At 41.8% G+C, this 26,201-nt stretch overlaps 1 protein-coding gene across 2 annotated transcripts in view; it reads right to left on the reverse strand.

Annotated features, from left to right (window-relative positions):
- Nucleotides 1–1,627: 1,627 nt before the first annotated feature.
- FGD5 (FYVE, RhoGEF and PH domain containing 5) overlaps nt 1,628–26,201 on the reverse strand; it is a 133,669-nt gene continuing 109,095 nt past the window's right edge. For both annotated transcript variants that reach the window (XM_085863842.1, XM_085863841.1), the window contains exons 22-23: nt 8,028–8,191; nt 1,628–4,044 (exon numbers count right to left, since the gene is read on the reverse strand). In XM_085863842.1, the coding sequence (XP_085719968.1) occupies nt 4,011–4,044; nt 8,028–8,191 (198 nt within the window). In that variant the 3' untranslated portion in view covers nt 1,628–4,010. The remainder of the gene's footprint in view (nt 4,045–8,027; nt 8,192–26,201) is intronic.

Consider the following 26,201-nt stretch of genomic DNA (forward strand, 5'->3'; position numbering starts at 1 on the left):
TTTTGAGAGCTTTAGATTCCACATAATACAAGAGAGACAGATGTGATGCAGAGAAAACTAGTCAATTGGGCTACAGCCAAAGGCCTTATAGACTGGGAGTCACTTAGATCTTCCAAGGAAAGGCTTTGATCAACATCAACAGAGGATGCACGGTAGAGTCTGTTGTTGGCTTTGGAATGTGGTTTTCCCAAGGAAGATCAGGCTGTTTTCTTATATTGTTGTTTCATTCCTAGTTTTCTCTTGTTCTTTCAGCCCTCTTCTTGTTGTGTTTGAGCTTGCATCCAGCCTGCTCTTCACTGCAGATTTGTCACACCCTCTATGTCCCCTTACCCTTACTCTCTCATTCTTATTCTCGCCCATTCTTCCTCCAATTGTCCCTCTAACGTGTCCCAAAACCATGCTTTTGGTGTGTTTCTCTGCTTTCCACTGTGAATCTTTCAGTTCTCTGTTATAACTGTTCGACGAGCCTCAACTTTGAATATCATGCTACACATAATGTGGCTTGTGTGTAATTGTATGTCTGTTTGTTTGACTTGTATACATTCCGAAATTGCTAGATGGAATGAGTTTAAATTTGTTGGTTGTACTTGAGGTGTGCAAAGGAAGGTTTTAGGGGAAGTGGAGAGCAGGGGGAGACGCAAATGTGTATCATGTAGTGCTGCTCCCAGTAGGAGCAGTACTATCTCTGTATGAAAATTTTATAGAATCAAAAACTACTTGAATAATTTACATACGTGCTCTGTATTTTATGTACACCTAAACTTCTGGATTAAATAAGTTGAAAAGTGATGGTTGTACTGTGGGTGTGTATTGGAACGTTCTACTCAGTTGGGATGGCCACCTCCAACTTAGGTTTTTACTTTTTTGTTAAAGTGGGAAATTATAAGTGGGTGAATTATGATAGCTGGTAATGCACTGCTGGCCATAACGAGAAAACGATGCATTTTTGCGAAAAATAAATAAATAAATAAAACTCCCAAAAGTTGTAGAAATCATTCTAAAATAAGCCATTTCTCTGTGTTATTGTATAATGAAAACTATCATCAGAGATGCAGGGGGAATGCCTTGAAACATACGTGTCTGTGGGACGAACTGTGATGAAATTGGTGAGGAATCCCGTGTTTTTTTGTCGAATCAAAACATTAGTGAAAAGAGGGGAAAGGAGTAATTACAAAAAGGGATGAACAGTGGCTGGAAGGATAGCCCAGAGGTATACACACTTGCCTCTGAGTTATCTCGCAAACATCCGTGGCTGTGGGACGAAATATGATTAAACTTGGTGGTTGTACTCAGGGTGTGTATGGGAATGTAATACTAAGTTGGGACGGCCACCTCCCAACTTAAAGTGTCCCTCACCCACTTGCTGCTCGCTTTAGAAGTGGGTTTTTCTAGTAACCAAAAGGAAATAGAGCACAACCAACCAACAATTGCACTAAGTACTACCCCACCAATCTTGTGAGAAATAGAATAGACTACACCTAGTTTCAGGCAATGTTTAATCCATAACCTATGGACTTATGATGGTTCTATCCATCCGGAGTAAACAATTCTAACTTTAAACTGGGTTTTTTCAAGATAAAACAACAGAACCTGTTCAGTAACTTTAGAATCACATAGGAGTCGTATGTTATTTTCAATGACATCTTTTATTTGTTACATATCCAACACAGTGGTTTTATATACAAACTGACCAGGCAGTTGCAATGGTGCAAGAACCTTGCCAATGAAGTCCAGCCGACCTCACATCAGACTTTACATATATGGAAAGTCAGCCTTGTCAATTTAACCTCCCACAGCCGATTACTTTACTGAAACTTCTGCCAAAGATACATGGAATGATGTGACAGAAAAAAATACCAATAATTACTGACTCAAAACTTCGAATCAAAATATTAGTGAAAAGAGGGGAAAGGAGTAATTACAAAAAGAGATGGATAGTGGCTGGCAGGATAGCCCAGAGGTATGCACACTCGCCTCTGAGTTATCTCACAAGTGCTTAACTATTGGCCCAGCCATAACTTGTCACCCTGGAGTTTTGCATGCAGGGTGAGGCATCAATGTATGCACCATCCCTCAGATGGACTTGAAACTTGGTGTCTCATCTTTTGGCATTAGTTGGTGGATGCTTAAGATCCACGGTGTCCTTCACGAAGAGCAGGCAAACTATCGCCGACACCCTGGCCAAATTCCTGCTCTTACCTACAGAGGGCACTGCATCAACGGCACAGCCGTGCACCCCAAGGAAATAATGAAAATAAAGCGAAGTGCTGCATATAAAAAAGAAGAAGAAGATATGTAATGAAGATGCAAAATAATCTCTCGGGATCAGGTTTCAGATATTGTTGGCCTCGTGATAAGTAGTGTTCATATATATTACTCTGAGAATGCCTTTACTTGTCACATTTTGAAGTTTGTCCCTTAACAAACAAGTAAAAAAAAAAGACTTAAAACATCATAGCCTCCGTTGTTTTGGTAATATTGCTGCGTGGAGTTAAAGGGCGAGCCCATATGTATGTACAACTAAAATGGCCGCCAGTCTACCAGTCAGCTCTTTTTGATCAGATCGCAAAATAAAGTGAGGGGCGCGTGTATGCCAACATGTACTGTGCTTGTGCCACGTTTGAACAAAATCGGACCATGCATGTCTGAGAAATGCTTGGGGACACATTTAACTAACAAAACTGGCCACCAGTCAGCCATCTTGTATCTGATGTCGAAAAAGAATGAAGTGCATATGTATTCCATCATGTGTTGTCTTTCTGATAAGTACAAATAAAATCAGTCCATACATGTCTGAGATATGGTTGTGGACGCACGCAGGCACACCAAAATGGAGACCAAATCCATAAGCCCCCCCCCCCCCCAGTTTCGGACAAAGTCCAAAGGGAGCTAATAATGTAATTGAATTAACTTTCCTGTAAATTTTTGTAAATTCCTGTAAATTCCTAAGACCTCCAAAATCACCACAAACAAGCATTTTTGAAACCATGTGCTGTGTTTCAGGCAATGTGCAGAAACTGCACAACACAAGCATTTTCCCAAAACTCCATTGTAGTTGTTTCAGTATTTTGTGTAGGAACATAGAAGGTGCCTCAGCAAGGGCATGTACAATCTAACAATCTGAGCTTTGGGATTACAGCACAGGATAAAATATCTAAAGTGAATCGATTCTGAGAAATACTATTTTTTTTTTTTTATCAGTTTGTATATGCTCATTATTACAAGCAGGATAATTCTTCCCCCAGAGATAAAGCCATGAAATGTAGGCCCATATTGAGCAATGAAGAGATGATATTAATAAAATCAGAAACCCTCAAAAACAAAAGTTCTGTCCAGTTGTCTCATAAATATCGATTTTTATATCAGACTTGCCTTTGAATACGGCATTCCTGCTACCGTAGTGCTGTACACAAATCATTAAGAACAAAATGGCAGATAATTGGCATGCAACGTGAATGTAGAACTTTTTTTTCTCTGTCTATGTCTCTCTCTCATTACTTCGTGCTTTACTGTTACACATGTAGAAGGCCAAAAATGGATCTGCAGCCAGTATGAAGTTTAACCTTAATAACGTATAAATGCTTCCTCTGTAAGACTGAAAGGTGGAATAAAACGATGTTTCCACATCCAAATCTTGCTTTGTGACTCCTCTGATGTCTGCCTGAACAGTTGTATCTTATTGTTCTACGGGACTGCAGTTAAGCACATGACAACAACAGTTAAAGTGCTCAAAAACATCTCAAGAAGGCATCACGGTACAAGGAAGAACTAACTATCAGAAGAGAAAAAAAAGTTGCCAAAAGAGGTGCTGATGAATGTGAAATGGTGTTATAAAGAAACAAAAAGGAGAATGAGATAAGGGAGGAGGCTTGAAGGACAGCTAATGCTGCATGACACACGTTAAGAATATCATGCACAATGAAAGCAGACAGCTGCTTTGTCCTGACCGACCTCCCAGTTTACTCAACAAGAACGTGCATTCCAGATCCATGACACCCTCCCTCCAACGTCTAAAGGAATTCCTCTTGCAATGACTCAGCCCATCTGCAGGGGGAGACATGAGAATACAAATCACTCATGAATGCCACGTGGTTCAAAGCACACCACACTGCAGTTATTTTGTCAATTTGGGAATATTCTTCATTTCGGCATTATAGGGTCAGTAGCAAAATCAACTGAAAAATGTAATTCCATGAAATGCAATGAACTCAACAACAGTGGCTCAGACAACCTGCCATCAATGGTAGCATACAGTAGTAATATAAATGTTAAAGGTTAATTTATATGCTCCTCCTCCTTCATATGCAGCATGAGGCTGCAGGTAGCATCATTGGCTGAGGGTGCAGCTGTGCCGCTGATGCAATGCCCCTATTACCAGTACATTTGTACTCATTTCGCTTACCTAGGAAAGATGACAGGTTGAGTCAACCCCACCTGGTGTTAATTCAATGGCTGACACAGACTCAAACTCAGGACCCTAAGCTGCCGAGCCGGCCACCCTAACCACGAAGCCAACACTTGGCTTAATTTATATGTGAGAGAATATGAAGGTCAGATCAGCACCACAGACATACAGAACAAACCATAATAAAAGCAGACATGTATCATCAAGTGGATTACAAAGTAGAAAATCACAAACTAGCTTGGGACAACCAGCAATTATGATGCAAGCTTATAGTAACTGAAAATGACAAATTAGATGAGAAACTCCGAAGTAATTCTGCTACATGAAAGAGACCGACAACCACAGAAAGGGGGAACCATGTTCTCGAGGGACAATATTAATACGAGTTCTGGAGAACACTGGCTCCATCTTAACAGGTTAATCACCGACACAAATTATTGACATGAAACTTCGCGGGGGGGGGGGGGGGGGGGGGTGAAGTAAATTCAAAGGGTACTGAAAACCCCACGAGGAGGAAAAGATGGACAGAATAGAAAGTAGATAAACATAAAGATGCAAAAAAGAAGGGAGTTAGAAAGAAGGCGAAAAAATATAAAAAGTGTTTTACAGCCAATGCATATCATTTAGCATAGTGAACGGCGTAAATAGCCTAAAATCACAAGAAAGGAGAAAAACAAAATAATTCATCATGTCATTCCATGGAGAGATCTTGAAGAGGCTTTTCTTAGGCAGTTAAAAAAATGAAATAGTCCCAGGTGATAGGAAGAGGAGCCAAATTCTCTCTGCAAATATGTATGGCATAGCACCGCACCTGGTCAGAGGGAGTGTTACAAGTCAAACTAAAACAGCACCTGGTAGAGCACATACCTTCACCAGGTTGAAGTTTTTGTTTTGTATCTCACCAATAGGCTGGATCTGGAACCGGACCTGAACCAAAATCGAATCGGTTTGTTCTCGTCACCTAACCAACTCATCCACCTAGTTTTGTCAGAACTCTTTACAAACTTTTTGAAATATCGTAATATATATTGTTTTTAGCCCCATCTCTCAATGGTGAAAAATAACTTAACAAATTAAAAAATTCTCGTATCCAGATCAGAATCTTCACCAAAATTGAATTGATTCGTCCTTGTCACACACCCAACGTGTCCACTAACTTTCGCCTGAATCCATCCACAACGTTTCGAGATATCCTGCTCACAGACAAACAAGCAAACAAGAAAGACATTGTGCAGAGCACGATACGTAGTTGCAAAATCCCTGAAACAAACATGACCTGAAAAATAATTGGTGTTTGAATTAAATGACCAAATATGCAAATCCTCTTCAAATTTCAAGTCAATTGGTTGAAGATTGAGGATTTTGGAAACACCACCTTAGTTGTTGACCTTTGGTAGTTGTTGACCTTTGACATCAAAATCAATAGGCCTCTTCCTAATGACCAACTTTATCATTTGGTGAAGTTTTGTGAAGATCGGTTTATAATTGTGACCTGCAGGCGATTGACATACAGACAAACACAAACAGACAAACAAAAAAGATATCGTGCATAGCACAATACTTGCGAAAACCCCCCAAAAATTTTGACCTCAAAAATAATTGGTCGTTGAATTCAGTGACCCGATATGCAAATCCTGTTCAAATTTCTAGTGAATCAGATGAAAATTAATGTTAGAAATTTGATGAAGTCCTTGACCTTAGGCCTATGTTGACCTATTGACCTCAAAATCAATAGGTTTCTTGCTTATGACCAACTCTACCATTTCGTGAAGATCTCTGAAATTGTGACCTGTAGGCGATTGACATACAGACACAGACAGAATAACGCACATGACCAACCAATATAATTGAAAAATCTTCGATTTTCGCAAGTAAGAAACAGACAGAATCACAGACTATACCGTACTTGTGAATCTTCAAATTCAAGTCCATCGGATAAAAAAGACAGGAGTGAAAACATAACCTCCATCCACCTTCAGTCAATGAGGGACTAAAGTACCCAATTCTGGAGGAAATAACCCACCCATAATTCTGGGGAATTTAACCCATCCGTAATGACAGGTTTTTCACCATTTCCAAATAACTGCCCAAACTAGCAATGCGGCTCATGCCAACGGTGGCTCTGGAGGCGCTGACATTGCATGTCATTGCACCAAAGGCCTGGCAACCTTGTAGTATCACAACAACAAGGAATACTAGACTTTGCTAAGACGTACCGGTCTGCGTCGGCAGACAATTTGATATGTACTTTTTTTTTTAATCAATTAAAAAGCCTGGTGTTGGCTCAGTGGTTAGGATGGTGGATTGGGATCCTAGGGTCCTGAGTTCAATCCCTGTTGGCCGCTGAATTAATACACCAGGGGGTTGACTCAGCCCGTCATCCTTCCGAGGTCGGCGAAATGAGTACCAGTTCCAGTGTGTGTACTGGTAGAGGGGGGCACTGCATCAGTGACACAGTTGTGCTTCAAGAAATGATAGCTACCCTGGAAGCTAAGCTGCCATACGACCGCAACTCCATCAACTATATGTTGACAAGGGTGTGCTAATTACTGCTGATGGGAGCAATGTGAAGCTGACATTTCAAGCGTTGGACTTTTGTTGGAGCAATAGAAAGCTGATATCCAACAAACGACTAATGTCCTAAACGTTAATGGCATATTGGGTTTTCCTGATAGTGTGCACATGTGAATCTCGAGCTCATAATGCGAGCAACCCAGGTTCAAACACCATATACTGTATTGGCTTGTCTATTGTCGACTGAGGTCCTTGTAATTCATGTTAATTTACTGGTGTTTGCAATTGCCTTTGTCCTGAATATGATATGTACAATGTATATATATATATATATATATATATACCCCCCAACACACAAGCTCCTCCATGAGCTTTGCTTAAAAAAAATAAAAACTCTGCTTTATTTGCTGTTTTGATCAGCAGACTGTTTTGTCAACCTTCAGTTATTAAAAAGACCTAACGAGGGGTGGGGGTGGGGAGGGAGGAGGGGTACAGTGTAACACCTTATTCGATATTCTCACTATCATCCTTTATTTCACTGAAGTAGTCAATTGGCATGCACACACACACACACACACACACACACACACACACACACACACACACACACACACACACACACACACACACACACACACACACACACACACACACACACGCACACTACAGATCTGTTTTCAACTTGAGATAAACTTGAGATCGAATTTTTATTTTAAGAATGTATGACATTCACACAAGTAGTCTCAATCGTCTTCAGCACAAGTGTGAACTCTGTTTTGTGGCCATGAAATATTATCAACATGTTTGTCAGCAATTCATTCCAAACATGCCTCCTTTAATGGAAGGCTAACATTGCAGTAAACATGTTGTACTGAAAGTCTCAAGGAAATTCTGTTCCTGCCATGGCGTCGCCGGGATCAATCCCAAAGAACATTATTCAAATCATCACTGTGTATTTTCAGGGTGAAGAGCGAACTAAGGCCAAGTACATTGATCGATAAAGATGTATGAAAATATTCAAATCCTCATAATCTTATTTAACTCATGCCACCCAGGCATGACCACATGAATGTGAAAAGTTTATGAAATTCAAACTCTCTGACTTTACCTCTGTGCTGAGTCAGCATCTGCCCTCAGCGAAAAACAGACACGGTCTCGTTGAAGTAACTGGAACGTTACAACAGGTGCTGCTCCCGGATCTGTGTTGCCATATGAAACTGGAACCGTAACGGTCAATCCAGTGATGGATAAAGAGTCACAAGGTGAAATTGCCTATGAAGAAAGAGTGACATAAATTAACAACGAAGACTTGAACATTATAGCACCCTGCATATATATTACATTCTCGGCATGCCTACTTGTTGCTTCGCTGACTGATTTAATCAAAAGACAGCATGTTGCACTTCACAAATATATTTCATGTCTATCTGTGAATCTCAATGAGGATGTAAAATGAAGTGAAACACAAAGTTGTTTTTGTTGTTGTTATTGCTGCTGCTGCTGCTGTCATCATGGCTGTTGTTTTTTGTGTTCCCCTTCCATGTTGTATTCTATAATTTTTCTATTGCTTCAAGAAGTATTACGATATTTAATTTTGTGTGCTCCTTCCATGTCTGTCATGCTTTATTGTAAAGGGTTCTCACGTAGTACCATTGTAACTGTTACATTATAGCTCTAAATCCTGTTTCTTCCTCTTCTCTCCTGGAAAGGAGGGCTTTTAAAACAGACACTTTTAGGATTAAACAGAAACAAATTTTTGTTCCAAGTCAATTGATTATTAGTTTTCCAAAATAGCCATTTATATTGTTACGAATTTGGAAGCCTTTTGCACACCGACAGTCAGCAGTCCCATAGTTCAGTTATTTTGTTAAGTATATGTGGATATTTAGAATCCCTCCCCAATGTCTAATGGGTTAATTTAATGTGTGCTCTGGGGTTTCTTTTATAGTCAGATTTTTTACATCTTTAAATCTGCCAATGCCAACAAAACCCTCACTTCACTCCTCCCACTCTGCGGGCGAACAAGCGCTTCACCCACCCAACCTTCACTTCACACCACGGCACCATAAGGCCAAAAAAAAAAATGTTGCATTGGCGTAACGGGTTACTGAAAAATAGGGTAGGTCGGTCAGGATCTTTTTTTTTTTTTTTTTTTTCCAAATAAATCCCTCCCAAAATCTCCCCCGGCTCGAGTACCACCCTTTTTGTCGGCGGGTTCTGTCCGAAACACTTCCGGATTTTTGCGATCGCGATCGCAATCAACAAGATACTTGAAAACGATAGCAAAACAACAAAAATAGCAATAAAATAGGGTCGGCAAAATTTTTCGATAGCAAAAAAACAAAAAAACGTAGGGTCGGCGGAATTTTTAGGGTCGGGCGGGTTACGCCAATGCAACATTTTTTTTTTGGCCTAATGCACGTGTTTCTGACTTCGGATGTGGGCGGAGCCCCCTTGCGTCAGAGCTCCGACTCCTTCCAATCAAAAAAGAATGTCTCCCCTGTCGACACTGGGGAAGGCAAAAGATCCTCTCTCGGGGGAGGAGCACCAAGACGCCGACACGCCCCAACTCCAATCACGGCTGGCCACCATGACACCTGAAACCTCTCGTCCAATCCGGAGGCGAGTTACCAGAGAAGCGGATCCCTCCACCCCGCCGGGGAGGGGGGGGATAAAAAGAATTGCGAGGTGCTCAAAGACTAGGGGGGTCCTTTTTCGGTTGTGCCTTGGTCATCTTGGTTCCCTGGTCGTCGTCATCGTTCGTTGGTGGCTGGTCGTCCATAGGGTCCTGGTTGCTCGCTGGATTCAGGCTGTGGGTTCGAGTCCCACCGTGGTGGTTCTTGTGCACTCGTTGGATTATGGTTAGTGTGGAGCGCTCAAGCTTGGGACCCCGCTCCCTTTAACGGACTCCGAGCTCACAAGTGTGGGTCGGCCAGACCGCACGAGGTGGCCAGGTACCTGACCAAACTCTAACCCCCAGCTTGCCTATCCTCCATGGCTGGAGGGTCCGAATAAAGGCCAGTTGGCTCTATTTATTTTTTGGTGTGTGTGTGTCTGTCTGTGGCCAGTCTTATAAGTAGAATTGCATAAGTGCCTCGCTTATTACAGTGCGTGCGCTGTATACAATTGCACCGAGTTTGAAATGTCCCCGGTGTCCCCCCCCCCCACCACCCCCCACATTCCTCAAGTGAGCCAATGACGGCCGTCCGGTAGATGGCAGTGCGTAACCTAGACGGAAATGGCGACAATTGACGGAAATACCCGAGTATTTCAATGGAAATTTGTGAAACTAATGTGTTATATATGTGAAAACCATTGAATTTATTGCTGGATGGAAAAAAACCAAGAAACGCTCCCCTCTCATGTACGAACGAACGAAAGACATCATTTCCGCCCACCATGCCATTTCGCGCCAAAGGCCGAACGCTGAAAGCTAAGTTCTTCTTATGCCATCATTCTCTTTAATATTAGCCATAAACAAGTGTTTCGTCATCATGCATTAGTAGTTGAAATTTACTTATATTACAATTATGGCAGATATTGGTGGCAAAGTGATAAGTGGTTCTTCCAATAACATTAGTGTACTCATTTGATTCACCACACACGCTGTATTGAAGGATTTCACTTGTTGTACATTGCAATTTAGTCGGATTAACTCTGCTCTGTGTCTCCCTTCCTGATTATTGTGAATAAACCCCGTGTTAAATGTACCAGCTTGTTTTCTGTGCTTTATCTCATTGGCCTAGCATGGTTCGGGTTTGAGTTATAGTGAGGCCGATTGTGCCGTAGATTGTTATTTGGACCGGCGCGGCTTTGGCAATTCCCGCTCGGTTACGCCGGATCCGAGTCGGGAACAGCGACTCGGTTCGGACAAAGCCGGCCGAGGGTGTGGCTTACCCGGTAGCTAGACCGCGCGGCTAATTAGGTAAATTGGAATCAGACAAAAAGACTCTAACCGTGCGGTCGAAATATTGGCGTCCACGGTCCATTAAGCGACCCGTCGACTTCGGAGTTATCCGGAGTGACTACCTGAAATTCAAGGTGTTCGGTGGGAGACGGCCCAACTGCTCCATCTAGCGGTCGTTCCCCGCCCCCGAACCCGGCACCACAACAATATTACTAGTTGTCTTCTCCGTCCAGCTTCAGTGGGCAATGTGCTGTGGCACATTATTGGAAATGCTCTTTATAATTTTTGTTATTTTTTAAAGAAATTTTATTGATCACAACATATCATACTCCATATCATGAGGAAAGCATATAATAAAGATATCGTACTATAATCATCTACCGATATAAAACACAGTGTATGTTTGTATATTTGTCTGTCCCTCTTCATAAGGATGATTTCAGTTGGTTTTTAAAAGCCAATCTTTTACTAATCTATTTTTCAGGATAAGAAAAACAACTTGAAAAACATTATTCAGAAAAGGGTAATTACATCTCTCATATTGGAAATGTAGACGGTGACTTGCAAACAGGCCTCAAGGCGTTGTACAGAAGCATTTTAAAAATAAAAATAAATACAAGGCGCAGGGAGGTGAAATTCGCTGCACATGATGTGCAATGCACGCAGAGTAAAATGAGTGTTCATTTACATCCATATAATTTCTAATAAGTAAAGAAGATAAAAGCACACCTGAAGCTCGGCCAAGGCTTCAGACTTTGGCACACTCACGAGGCTGTGCCGTCAAAATGAAGAGTCCCAGAAGATAAAGAAAATAGGATCGCATTTGTACATGTTACCCGGGGAGCCGAGGGGGTCAACCGGACACTGCTTCCCGTAAAGCAATGGCCTCATTTTTTCATTATACCACAGTACGGACCTTCTGGAACACTTTTAAGTTGGCCACCCATCTGGCAATACCACACAGGGCTGTCTGTACACAGGGGTCTTTTCAAAATGGCCACCGCGTAAGTGGCGTAAATGATAAAAGCATATTTCAGGCACAATTAAATTTCTAGAACAGCTATAACCATGATTTTTGTGTCTAAACCCATGTTTGGGAGCATGACAAATTCAGTGGTACAATTAGAAATGAAGTATTTTCTTTTTCGGTAGCTTAAAATTCAAAATGGCCACCAGCATAAGTTGCGAAATCACATGTTTGACCTGGTAACTTCATTACTATGAGACAGTCAAGATCTTGGTATAAAACTTCATAGGATGGTAGACTAGTTAATACTAAGTTGTTCTGGGTATGGATCCCAGCTGGTTATGCCCTCTTTTCAAAATGGCTGCCATTTCTCAAAATGGCCACCGGCTTAATGACAAAATCATGTTTTCCACCATAACTCGATTTCTAGGACAGCTAGAATCATGATATTGGTGTCTATACCCACATTTTGGGGTATGAGAAATCCAATGGTATAATCAGAATTCATCTATCTTAGTTTGTTTGCTTAAATTTCAAAATGGCCGCCAGCATAAATTGTGAAATCACATGTTTTACCATAACTTCATACTAGGATCGCTTCCTGTAAAGCAATAGTCCCATTTTTAGCAGCGTCTCGCGTAGCGAACGCTGCTCATAGAGAGCTCGGCGTTGTTCTTGTTCTCGTTCTTGTTCTTGTTCTTCTTCTTGTTCTTCTTCTTGTTCTTCTTCTTCTTCTTCTTCTTGTGAAGACAAAACCTTAATCTCAAGGACTCGGCTCTTGTACATACAAGATCCGGATCTCCTTAAATGCTGAGCACACGTACACATCCTCACATTACCTAGATGGTGCCTTTTGAGAGCATCTATCATGAACTTTTAAATATATTCGGATATTTGCTTTAAAGTTTCGAAAAGTTCACGTTACTATTTAAAGATTATTCCATTTATCGTATTGTAATTTCGTAAATACATTATTTATTTTGTAAATACACGATATATCGTAAATACTTATTACGTGTTTCGCTATTGGCTTAATGAAGGCACGTGACGAAATATCGGAAGTTGTTGTTGTTGTTGTTGTTGAAAAAAAAAATTTTTATATATTTTTTTAGCCGACAAAACCTTTAGGACGCTGCTCGTGGACACATTTGTCCTTGTTTTCATTAGTATGGACTTTCTGGAACACTTTTAGGTTGACCACCCCTGTATAATAGTTATTGTATTTTAATACAATAATACAATATATAATAAGATAATATTTCGAATTGTAAAATGGTTTTATTGTGGATAGCTCATACTGGTACACACGAAAGCGTCTTTTCAATAATAAAAATCTCTGACTTATTCAATACTATTTTATTAACACTAATAGACATTCTAAAATTATTTTCTTTGCAAAATTCAATCATCAGTAGGGTTCTCTTCCACATATGTAGCTCTAGTACAAGTACATGGTTTATCCTGGCATGAACATCCTATGTAGCATGGCACATTGTTCTTACTGCATGCACAGTTTGCTGCACAACGTTTTTTGCACTTGCATCTGACAACAGTTTCCAAGTTTGGAGGAAGTGCTTTCCTTGTGACCATGATCCGATTTACTTTCCCTTCATCCTGAAGTATCCATACAAATGATGCAAAGTCAATTATCAGCGTTTGTTGATGTTGAAAATACTTTGTGATGATAGTTGCCAAGGCAGCCCGCTTGATATGTTGTTCCAGTGCGTCATCAGTTGGTGGAAGATTCAACAGCAAACCTGACTTGCCTGCTAAAAAAATTCTGAGTTCTCAGACTAGCAAGATAATCTGTCTCTTTTCCCCCAGAAGCTCCGACGACGAGTGCCTTGCTGGACTCAATAAGCTCAGTTGGTACCTGATCCATGCCTTGTTTCTGCGAAAACCAGAAAAGGTTTAGTGTCAATGTTTGACAACGATTTCCACATTTTCTTCTTTCCCAAGCCATATATGAAGCCAGTATCATCCTTTCCAGAAAATGCATGGAAGTAGGGAAGGAAGTAGCTGACACCTCTCTTTGCCTAATGAAGCAGCTATTTTATGTATGGGTATGAATACTTCTGTATCTGTTCTGACCCAGACCTCCAATGACGTTTGATGCTTTTCACAAAAGTATATTCAGGAAAGGATAACATCTGTGTCATTTGCATCAACCACTATTCGTTCAGCCCGTAGCACATCTGCACTGTAGACAGCGTGTTTCATCATTCGCATGTCAGCTTCCGCATAGGTAGATGAGAGTTCTGGTACAACATTTGGTTCCTCAGTTACTACTGTTGTGACTGTTTGATCATCAAATCCACCTGATAGGTAGAGCGGTATTGAGTATTGGGATGTTGAAGGTGACCACTTCTTAGACAAGAAACACATCAATGCTGCCTTATTGCCATCAACTGAAACAAAATCACGAAAGACTGGAGTTTGTAAGTGACTCTGTATGTCATAAAGTTTATTTACAGTTGGTTTCTGACGTCTTTCCCTTTCCAGAGATTTCAAGCTGGGAGAATGGTCATATCTATCACAGCAAAAATGTATGTTTGTGGTATTTTGCGATACATTAATCATAACATTTCTAAGATATCTTCTTTGGACATCTTGAAATGTTTCTCCTGGACGGAAAGACCACTTGTGAATGACATGCATAGCATCATAGATGACTGCAGTATCTTTATCATCAGCAGGTATGTCACTCGAGCTGCACACACCAGCTTTATCCATGAGTACTGTGACCAGAGAGGACTTATTCCCATGACAAAGACTTCCATTGCTGTTAAAGAGTGAAGGTGCTATCTTTGTACACTCGTGTTGTCCAACAAGCTCTGGTAAGTCAATCTCTCCACCACCAAATATAACTTGGGATACTCACTGAAGAAGATTTATTTCAGGAGCTGATGAACTTGATATCTCAGATGGTTTATTCTTCGAATAAAAAGTATCGAAGGTGCTAAAGGCCCGGTCACACCTTGACGTTTTAGCCAACGTATGCCGATTTTTGAATTTTTTTTCTAAAACGCTGGCACACGTTGAATACGTTATGGGTAAGTTTTGATAACATTGAGAGCACGCTGAAAAACACTGCCATACGTTGTTGTACGTTGGCTTTAAACGTTGTACTTTTCGGTTGTCCTCAAATTTTTTCATGCTTGAAATTTCACGACGTATGCCGGCGTATGACTCACACATTCCGCTACGCTGGCCACAAGTTGTATGCACGGTCTGCGATCGTTGACAGACGTCAACACATGCTACTTGTAAGTTAATCATAAGTTGAGACACGCCGAGGTAATGTTTAGCGTACCCGAAACTTATTTCTAACCTATGATTAACGTGTTGTTGGCACGTTACGCGATCGTTGCCACACATCGACAGACGTTACTTTTAAGTTACTCATAGGCTGAAAGACGTCGGTATAATGGATCGTCCTTGCATCAGCGTCCACGGCCACGGCCAGGACAATTATTTGCAGCATTCTTCAAACTTTTCTTCGGCATGACGAGGATGTTCACACTTCGATGTCTAGCTTGGCTATGATTCCAATTGTCCATCGGCAGCGTCTATTTAAAATAGTCGAGTTTGAGCGTTTTAACACGTTCAGAAGAAACGCTTCAAATTTCCAAACCCCAGCGTCAAAAAACAAAGGCGAGTGACAGCAATTTAAATCGTTTATTGTAAACAATGAAAATAGCTGAGTGGTACCGTTTAAAAGTCGTTGAGTGCAAAAAAAATCCAATTGTTGAGCGCAAACGTCTACTTTCAATCGTGGAGATGCAGCCATTTAAATCGTTGAGTGGCAGCCTATGAACCTACCCGTGGACACGCGGACGCAAGGACGATCCATCATAACCAACACCCTCCCCCTCACACTCACCTACTACTGCCAACATGAACAAACTACTACTAATACTAATACTAATACTAATACTGATACTGATACTGATAGAAGCCTGGTGTTGGCGCAGTGGTAAGGGCAGTGGCTTGGGACCCAAGAGGTCCTGAGTTCAAGCCCCGTTGGGACACTGAATTAATATATGTATGTATATGTATATATATATATAATGTGTATATATGTATATATATATATATATATATATATATATATATATATATATATATATATATATATATATATATATATATATATATATATATATATATATATATATATACCAAGTCGAAAACACCAGGGGGTTGACTCAGCCTGCCATCCTTTCGAGCGAAATGAGCACCAGTTGTACTGGGCCCGGTGTATGCCCCGGTTAGAAGAGGTGTACCATATCCCTGTGTGTCGTAAGAGGCGACCAGGGTTGCGTCAGGAAGGGCATCCGGCGTAAAAACCTATGCCAAATCATTATGCGGACAACAAAACTAATTTCCATACCGGATCGGTCAAGGCCCGGGTTACCAACGACCGCCACCGGTACCGGTGGTCAGCAGGGTACCAGTGGAAATTGTGCTACTGCTGGGCGAAGGAGGAGAAGGAGACGGGGAAGGCGAGTCCGGAGGCAGTGGGAGAGGGGGAAGGGTAGAAGTGTGGAGGTGAGAGTTGGAACTCTGAATGTTGGGACGATGACTGGCAAAGGGCGAGAGTTGGCTGATATGATGGAGAGAAGAAAGGTGGACATACTGTGTGTACAAGAGACCAAGTGGATGGGGAGTAAGGCGAGGAGCATTGGAGGTGGTTTCAAACTGTTCTACCATGGTGTGGATGGGAGGAGAAATGGTGTCGGGATAATCCTGAAGGAAGATCATGTCAAGAGGGTATTGGAGGTGAGGAGGGTGTCTGACCGAGTGATGAGTGTGAAGTTGGAAATTGAAGGGGTGATGATGAATGTCATCAGTGCATATGCCCCACATATGGGGTGTGAGATGGAATATAAAGAAGATTTCTGGAGTGAGTTAGATGAAGTGGTGGAGAGTGTATCCAAGGATGAAAGAGTGGTGATTGGAGCAGATTTCAATGGACATGTTGGGGAAGGGAATAAAGAGGATGAGGAGGTGATGGGGAGGTACGGTCTCAACAAGAGAAATGTGGAAGGGCAAATGGTGGTAGAGTTTGCAAAAAGAATGGAAATGGCAGTGGTAAATACGTATTTCAAGAAGAAGGAGGAACACAGGGTGACATACAAGAGTGGAGGAAAGTGCACACAGGTGGATTACATCTTAAGTAGGAGATGCAACCTGAAAGAGATTAGTGACTGTAAGGTTGTGGCAGGGGAGAGTTGTGGCAGGGTCGACAGCATCGATTGGTGGTCTGTAGGATGACTTTAGAGGTGAGGTCCCTCCTTTAGGGAGGAGGTGAGACAGGCGTTGGATGGTGGTAAAGATGGGTGGGATGATTGGGCAACGACAGCAGAAGTTGTGAGGGAGATAGCTAGGAAGGTACTTGGTGTGACATCTGGACAGAGGAAGGAAGATAAGGAGACTTGGTGGTGGAATGAGGAAGTACAGGAAAGTATAAGGAAGAAGGGGTTGGCGAAAAAGAAGTGGGATAGTCAGAGAGATGAAGAAAGTCGGCAGGAGTACAAGGAGTGGCGTCGAAAAGCAAAAAGAGAGGTGGCTAAGGCCAAGGAAAAGGCATATGATGAGCTGTATGAGAAGTTGGATACAAAAGAAGGGGAAAAGGATTTATACCGATTGGCAAGACAGAGGGACCGAGCTGGGAAGGATGTGCTGCAGGTTCGGGTGATAAAGGACGCAAATGGGAAAGTGCTGACGAGCGAGGAGACTGTGTTGAGAAGGTGGATGGAGTACTTTGAGGAGCTGATGAATGAAGAAAATGAGAGAGAGAGAAGGTTGGAAGAGGTGGAGATAGTGAATCTGGAAGTGGGGTGGATCAGTAAGGATGAAGTGAGGACTGCTATGAAGAAGATGAAAAGTGGAAAGGCGGTTGGCCCAGATGGTATACCAGTGGAGGCATGGAAGTGCTTAGGAGAGATGGCAGTGGGGTTGTTAACCAGATTGTTTAATAAAGTCTTGGAAAGTGAGAGGATGCCGGAGGAGTGGAGATTAAGTCTACTGGTTCCGATTTTCAAGAATAAGGGTGATGTGCAGAGCTGTGGAAATTACAGAGGGATAAAGTTGTTAAGCCACACCATGAAGTTGTGGGAAAGAGTAGTGGAAGCTCGGTTGAGAGGAGAGGTGACGATCTGTGAGCAGCAATATGGGTTTATGCCAGGAAAGAGCACCACTGATGTGATGTTTGCTTTGAGAATGTTGATGGAGAAGTATAGGGAAGGCCAGAAAGAGTTACATTGTGTGTTTGTGGATTTAGAGAAAGCTTATGATAGGGTGACAAGAGAGGAGTTGTGGTATTGTATGAGGAAGTCAGGAGTGTTGGAGAAGTATGTGAGGATCGTGCAGGATATGTATGAGGACAGTGTGACAGCGGTGAGGTGTGCGGTAGGAATGACGGACCGGTTTAAGGTAAAAGTGGGATTGCACCAAGGATCGACTCTGAGCCCTTTCCTGTTTGCAATGGTGATGGACAGGTTGACGGACGAGATCAGACTGGAGTCTCCATGGACTATGATGTTCGCGGATGACATCATGATCTGTAGGGAGAGTAGGGAGCAGGCTGAATCGAGCCTTGAGAGGTGGAGGTACGCACTGGAGAGAAGGGGAATGTTAGTCAGTAGGAGTAAGACGGAGTACATGTGCGTAAACGAGAGGGAGGGTGGTGGTATGGTGCAGTTGCAAGGAGTTGAGGTGGGGAAGGTGGATTGGTTTAAATACTTGGGATCAACTGTCCAAAGTAACGGAGAGTGTGGGAGAGAAGTGAAAAGAGAGTGCAGGCAGGATGGAGTGGGTGGAGAAGAGTTGCAGGAGTAATTTGTGACAGAAGGGTAGCTGCAAGAGTGAAGGGGAAAGTATACAAGACGGTAGTGAGACCAGCTATGTTGTATGGTTTGGAGGCGGTGGCACTAACAAAAAGACAGGAAGCAGAGCTGGAGGTGGCAGAGTTAAAGATGCTGCGATTCTCGTTGGGAGTGACGAGGATGGACAGGATAAGGAATGAGTATATTAGAGGGACAGCGCAGGTAGGACGGTTTGGAGACAAAGTGAGAGAGGCGAGATTGAGATGGTTTGGACATGTGCACAGGAGGGAAACGGAGTATATCGGGAGAAGGATGTTGAAGATGGAGCCGCCAGGCAGGAGGAGAAGAGGAAGGCCAAAGAAGAGGTTCATGGATGCGGTGAGGGCGGACATGCAGGTGGTTGGAGTGTCAATGGAAGATGTGGAGGATAGAGCGAAATGGAGACGGTTGGTCCGCTGTGGCGACCCCAAACGGGAGCAAGCCGAAAGAGGAAGAAGAAGATACTGATACTGATACTGTTACTGCTGACATGGACATCGACTCAAAAAGGAACTCGAAAACACTGTTGGGTTCCCCTTTTATGAGCAGCATTTTTATATACCAATTCCCAAAACCGCTGGGAACACGTCTTTATATGGCAGTTGTAAGCTAGAAACACATAAATTTTTTTTTTTTTTGTCGACCGGAAGACGTCATTGGAATACATCTACATACGTCGATGTGTGTTGGGACTACGTAAAGAATTTGTTCAAAGCACATCAAACATAAGTTAGAAATAAGTTTCGCGTAAAAAAGACATTACCGCGACGTGTTTCAACTTATGAGTAGCTTATAAGTAGCCTTTGTGGACGTGTGTAAGCGTCCACATATCGTGTGTAAAACTTTTCCCCATCGCATGCGGAACGTGTGTCATACGCCGAGTACGTCGTAAAATTTTGAACATGTTTAAAATTTCTTGACGTACTCTACTTACTACGACGTATGATAGCGTACTTCAGCGTTGTACTCACGTATACCAAACTTACTCATACCGTATTTGACGTGCCCCAACGTTTTAGACACATTTTTCTTAGGTCGGCATACGCTGGCAAGATCGCCAAGGTGTGACCGCGATGTTGTCACTTCCATTTCTACGGCAGTTATGATTCGAATCGTTGTGCGTCAGCCTTTTAATAGGCTACGTCACGACATCGTCGGCGATGCGTGCAACGCGCTATGCCGAAGTTAGACTATCGTTGGGCATAGGTTGTGTAGGCCAACAACAGGTTCAGCATTCGTTGGTATAAGTTATCTATAACACAACGAAACGTTCTGTGTCCATTACTAATATGTTATGCATACGACCAACCCGTTATGAATAAGTCCGAATCTTAAAAAAAAACATCAAAAGTTCAACGTCAGCCAGCGTTTTAGATACATTTTAATACGTTGCCATCGCTGGCTAAAACGTCAAGGTGTGACCGGGCCTTTACACTGATTTCTTGTGCGGTTATAATATAATATAATTAATAGGCTGCCGCTCAACGATTTAAATGATAACCGCAATAGAAATGGAAGTGTGAACATGACGGTCATACCGAAGAAAAAAAAAAAAACAGGAGTCTGGAACACTGACACTAACCATTACATTGACGTGTTTTGACTTATGAGTAACGTACAAGTAACGTGTGTCGAGGTGTGTCAACGATCGCGTAGCGTGCCTACAATTTATGCCAGCGTATGCGGAATGTGTGTCATATGTCGAGTACGTCGAGAAATTTTCAACATGCTGAAAATTTCTCGATGTACTCAGCGTATGACGACGTATGCCAGAAAACTACGATGTATGCCAGCGTGCTATTAATGTATACAAACTTACCCATAACATATTCGACGTGTGCCAGCTTGGTTCGGCAAATTTTTCATATGTCGGCATATGCTGGCTAAAACGTCAAGGTGTGACAGCGGCTTCACACTTCGATGTCTAGTGCGGTTATGATTTGAATCGTCGAGCCGCAGCCTTTGAATAGCCTACGCCACGTGATCGTCGGCGATACGCTGCCACACTATGCATAAGTTAGACTATCGTTGGGCATAGGTTGTGAATGCTGACAACACGCTAAGCATTCCTTGGTATAAGTTATCTATATGTGATTAAAACGTTCTGTGTACATTACTAATACGTTATACATACGTCCAACAAGTTATTATACGCCCAAAACTTAAAAAAACCATCAATAGTTCAGTGTACACCAGCGTTTTACATACATTTTGAGACCTTGCCATACACTGGCTAAAACGTCAAGGTGTGACAGGGCCTTTAGCACAAGATAACGCAGGTGAGGTGTTTCCAAGCCAGATAGGGCTCGGACAAGAAATACCAGAATGTTTACAAATGGAAGGCCATAACTTGGCACTTAACATTCACAAGTCTTTGGCCACCCTCAGATATCAGAAGATGAAGTCTTTCTGGTCACGGCTAATACTTTCCAGACAAGAACAAGCGATTAAGACACTTTTGGATTCCATCTACTATTGCAGGAGGAGGTGGTTGGGCTGACAGGATGGCGTAGGCCATAGAGGTATGCACACTCACCTCTAAGCTGTCCAGCCTGGGTTTGAATTCTAAGACAGCTAAAACTGTCGTCCTGGTGTTTCACAGGAAGAGCGATTCATCATTGTGTGTGCTGTCTTTGGGATGGACGTTAAACAGGATTCCTATCTGCTGACATTAGTTGGTGGACATAAAAAGATTATACGGTGTCCTTCCTGAAGAGGAGGTGAGCTTTTCAGCCCATTCCCCAAGCATGGGAGATGGTGTTCTGCAATTATGTGTGTGTGTGTGTGTGTGGCCAGGCCATATAAGCTTTTTCAAAGAGTTCTAGACAGTGCATCATCGCAGAAGTATTACCTGGATTGTTGATACAAACACAAATGTCATCAGCATAAGTTCTCCTCTTTATAGGGGTCGGGTGGAGAAGGTGATATGCCAGAAACAGTCGATATGCCCACCAACAATTTACGAAAAGCAGTCAATAGATGTTCAAGAGACAGCATATAATGCTCCTGAAAGTTGACATCCTTACCTAAGCCCCCTTTTCACAAAGGTTTGTTGGTATTTCGAAGATGAGAAATATTGGAATAAAACAGACCATATAGTTTAAAACACAAATGCATCCTCAGTTTGGTCTCCTTAAATTCAGAAAGATATTCATTAATTTGAGTCCGCACAGAGTCTGTTCACTTGCTGTATTCCTTCTCTATTGTATCAACAATCATCATAACCAGACCATCTTTAGACAATGAAATTAGACTCATTTGAATTATGCTGATTGAAAACTGATCTTGTTTTTTAAAATAAAAAGTTATTTATGGTTACTTTCATATTGAACTGATTGTGTTATAACCCAATGCATGTGAAGCGAAAAGTGGGGTTTTTTGGGGGGATTTCAACCAATATAATTAACGATATAACCTTATATAATTACCTATACAGGGTGTACACAAATTAATGGTGGGGTTTCATGACATTGCCATTAAGTTGCCATGATAATACCTAGTCGCAACCATAATCACTCACAAGAAAGCATCGCGAGAGCAAGTGAAAGCGTTATGCTGGAGATTCTTGCCAGATGAAGAGAACGCCGCAGAGGTCTGAAGGCAACTTCAGAAAAAGCTTCGTGAAGGCCGGCACACAGCAAATCGATGCCCAGTTCCAGTGGTTGAGAGAGCTATAAGAGGTCATGCAGAAAAGCTCAGAGGGACAGTGAGTAGGAGAGTGCCAAAGCACCAGGGTGGTTGTGGTTCTTAATGAAGGGATGGTTTTAGCTGAAGCTACTTCTCTGTATTATATATTTTTTATTTTTAGCTGAAGCTTTAATAATCAGATAGGATGGGCTATCACTATTTATTACAATAGGATTCAATACATACATCTCACAGGGAAGGGGACAGGAAGGGGAGAGGTTAAAATGTCTTCAATGTTTGGAGACATAAGTCGATGGCCTCTTAGTGACAACCAAACCAGCAATGAATATTTCTGAATATTCTACAAGATTCTGCAAGGTGTGAGCTTGTTCTGTAATTATGTCACCATCACCTGATATCATACTGTGTGCATTAACTAGGGGCAGATTTTAATGATGGCAGGATTGATTTAACGAGATAACTGGCAGGTTGATTATTGCAAGTTGATGTAGTGCGAGTCAATTGTGCCACGTTATACCGAGGGCTGAACCAATAGGACAGGATTGTGCTCTGGTTATTCCATCAACTTATTTTACAAAGTAGGAGTTATGGAACTCTCTAAAAGCTTGTCGAGAGATTTAACAGAAAAAAGCTGAGTTGCAAGAAAGATAGAGGATGTGGGAGGTGGGGGGAGGAGGGGTGGTCTCTTGAGAAATCTATTGAAGACTGACTGGAAAGACTGCTGTCACTACTATGAATTATTCTGTCAGCTGCAGCTTTGAAATGTGATCTCTCTCTTCATTCAAAGTGGCATATCAAGAAGACTCGACACAGGAGGTCAGTTGGCCCATCATGCGTGTCTTACCAACACCAGCCCAAATATATCCGTCAAAACCACATAATTTCACTGGGTGAATGAGGGGAGGAGTGGGGACGAGAACAACATTGCATACTCAGGGATATCCCAATAGTGCCAAAAAAAGGGAAATAAATTTATTTGAATTATAAAAATTTTTATTTTATTTTATACCAGCAAAGGTACCCGGCATTGACAGGCAATGCCGGGTCCCTCCTCCCACCCCTTTCCTCTGCCTCCTGCCACCCCACTCCTTTCCCTCCCTCCTCCTCTTCCTCCCACTCACCCCCCCCCCCACCATGGACTCCCACTCCACCTTTTCCCCTCCCTCATCCCACTCCACTACCTGTTTCCTCCCTTCGGACTCCCACACCACCCTTCCCTTGCCTCCTCCCACCCCAACCCCCTCTTTTCCAGACTCCCACCCCTTCCCCGTGACAGGTGGTGGCTTGTGTGTTTTAAAATTGAGCAATTCTACAGCAGAAAGGCGAAAAACATGAAAATTCAAACTTGGCTTCACCCAATTAGAAAGTTATTAGCACAAAACTATGGGTTCTTAGACATTCAGCACAACAGACTGGACACAACAGACACAACAGAACTCCTGGATATCTCATTCCCACACGTTTTTCAGTTCCAGTGAAAATGCACTTTTTTGCCACGGAATTTAAGGAGTTCGAGCTGATATTTTATGGCCCACCCCATAATTTTATAGATGAGAGAAATGTCTGTAAAATTATCTCAATTATGGGTTCAACACTCAAGGTTTCTGATTTTGTTATTCATTTTTGACCAGGCTTTTTATGAAATTCACACAGATGTTTTCAATTCACACCTTTTTAGTAGTAATTCCATTAGCAAAATCATGAAATATAACTGTGTGAGCTTATTCCTTGATCTTGAAGAAAGTCCTTGAAGATTCTCTTTCATTGGGAGCCCAATGAAGAGATTACAGCCAAATTTCTAATTAAAAACCTCATACTTCTGAGAAAATGTGGTAACAGAATTACAGGTAATGGAATTACAGTTAGTACTGAAGCTTGGTTTCTCATGGTCTTTGTATGCAATAAAAGGTGTCAGCACTTCCTAATTTAATTGTTTTCGTTGATTATTGTCCTAATTTAATTGTTTTATTTGATTGTGTGGACAACAGGTATAAGATACTTGATCTTCAACCTTTTCTAGAAGTCAGGAAGCCATGTGAAGCCTGGATGTCAGAACTTTTAATCCGTCAACATCTGTGGAAATTGGCGGTACAGCAAAGAGACAAGTTGCCAAGGCTGTTCTGAGTCGCAACATAACTGTGACAACATCGGTGGAGTTTGCAGCGATTGCAGAGAAACAGTGTCCTGGTATAGAAGTCCTACATGTCTCCAAAGATGAAATTGAGCAGGCAAAGCCCAAGTTGCTGCAAGACTTTGAGGGTGTGTGTGCCACTCCAGATGCAAAGAAAAAAACATACAATCATCACCATTGGATCCTATTGTATTGATGTAAAGGATCATTCTGGGGCATCAACTACAGCTAGACATGTCTTCAAAGTTGTTGGCGATGATGATAACACAGCAGATGATGTGGACGAAATAGAGCTTGTGCCTTTGATGGGAACCAATATGGAGTTGGATACAGCTGAAGAGGAAAAAAGTGACATGACAGATGAGGATGGCAGAGATGATGAGGCAGAAGCTGAGGAGGGAGACTCAGGTGGACATGATGCTGAATATGCAGGAGATGGGGTCGATGTTTTACATGTAGTAGATGTAGGAAATTGGGTCAAGGTTCAGTACTCTCAACAGAAGGATGCAAGAAAATTTGTGGGCCAAGTTATTAGGAAATCTGGTGAGGATATTGTCAACAAATTCCTGAAAAAGATTCCTGTATTTGATAAATATGTTTGGCCTGAGGTTGAGGAAATTGATACAGTGCAGAGTGTGAATATTGTGGACATTCTTCCTGAACCACAGATGGACAGGTGAGACAGGATCACTTTCATCCATTGAAACATGTGGTGCTGTATGCTTAACCATTTCTTTTGATTTGGTGTTCCAGGGACCAAGGTGGGATAAAACATGGTCAGTTGATTAAAAAAAAACTGAATCAACCAATGTTCTCACATTTCAAATCCCATGTAATAGCAAATAACACAAACGGTGGACCAAACATTGCGCATAGACAAAATGTGTGTGGTTGTGGTAATTCCGTTACCATGTTTCTTCTCCATGTTTGTTTTTTCATTGAATAATATCTGCTAAAACGCCTGTATAAAAGCCTGTGTATCTGGAGCAACAACCTTCTGCCAAATAATCAGATACTGTATGGACAGAGCTCCATTGAGTTAAAACTGTGGCAAGCTGATTTGTTTCAGAGTTGGTGTTAAATTGTGTTGAAAACTCTGTTAACTGCATCCCCATTGGATGCATTGTGTTAGTCAAGTTAAGTTTTTCTTATGCCTTGTGGTAGGTTTTGTAACTTCAGAAAAGGTATCTATAATGAATAATGGCCTGCGGCCTTACAGTGTTTAGTTGTTTCAAAGGATGTAATTCCGTTACCATGGACTTTTCTTCTTTGAAGGGACTCCTTTCATCAACAAAGCAAAGCCTGATTCCATAGGCTACTTGATAGGCTCTTAGAAACTGAGCTCCTTTTATTCGTATCTATTATTAATTCAGAGGAATCTGCAGTTTAAAAAATCATGATTTTTTTGGTATTAAATTTCTGAGGTAATTCTGTTACCAAAGTGTTTTGCCTCATTTCTTCAGAGCAAAAGGCTGCTCCCTACTTGAATGGCTAATGTGGTAGCTAGAGTATAAGGGCAGAGAATTAGTGAGATATCCATCAAATCAAGGCAATCAGTTTGGAATATTGGCCTAAAATAAGGCTGGATTTTACTCTGATTGTAATTCCGTTACCGTAGAATCTCCCAATTATGAATTGTGAGAAAACGAGATGAAAACCCTGAGTAAGGTGTATTGTGGTGAAAAAAAAATTGTGATCCTATAAAGTTTTGGAACGATGAACCTTGGGAGTTCAGAGGATTAGCATCACAAACAAATGCC

The sequence above is a fragment of the Eptatretus burgeri genome, chromosome 18 (assembly GCF_056783735.1).
Source record: "Eptatretus burgeri isolate ZD-2024b chromosome 18, Ebu_testis_v1, whole genome shotgun sequence".
Lineage (NCBI taxonomy): Eukaryota > Metazoa > Chordata > Myxini > Myxiniformes > Myxinidae > Eptatretus > Eptatretus burgeri.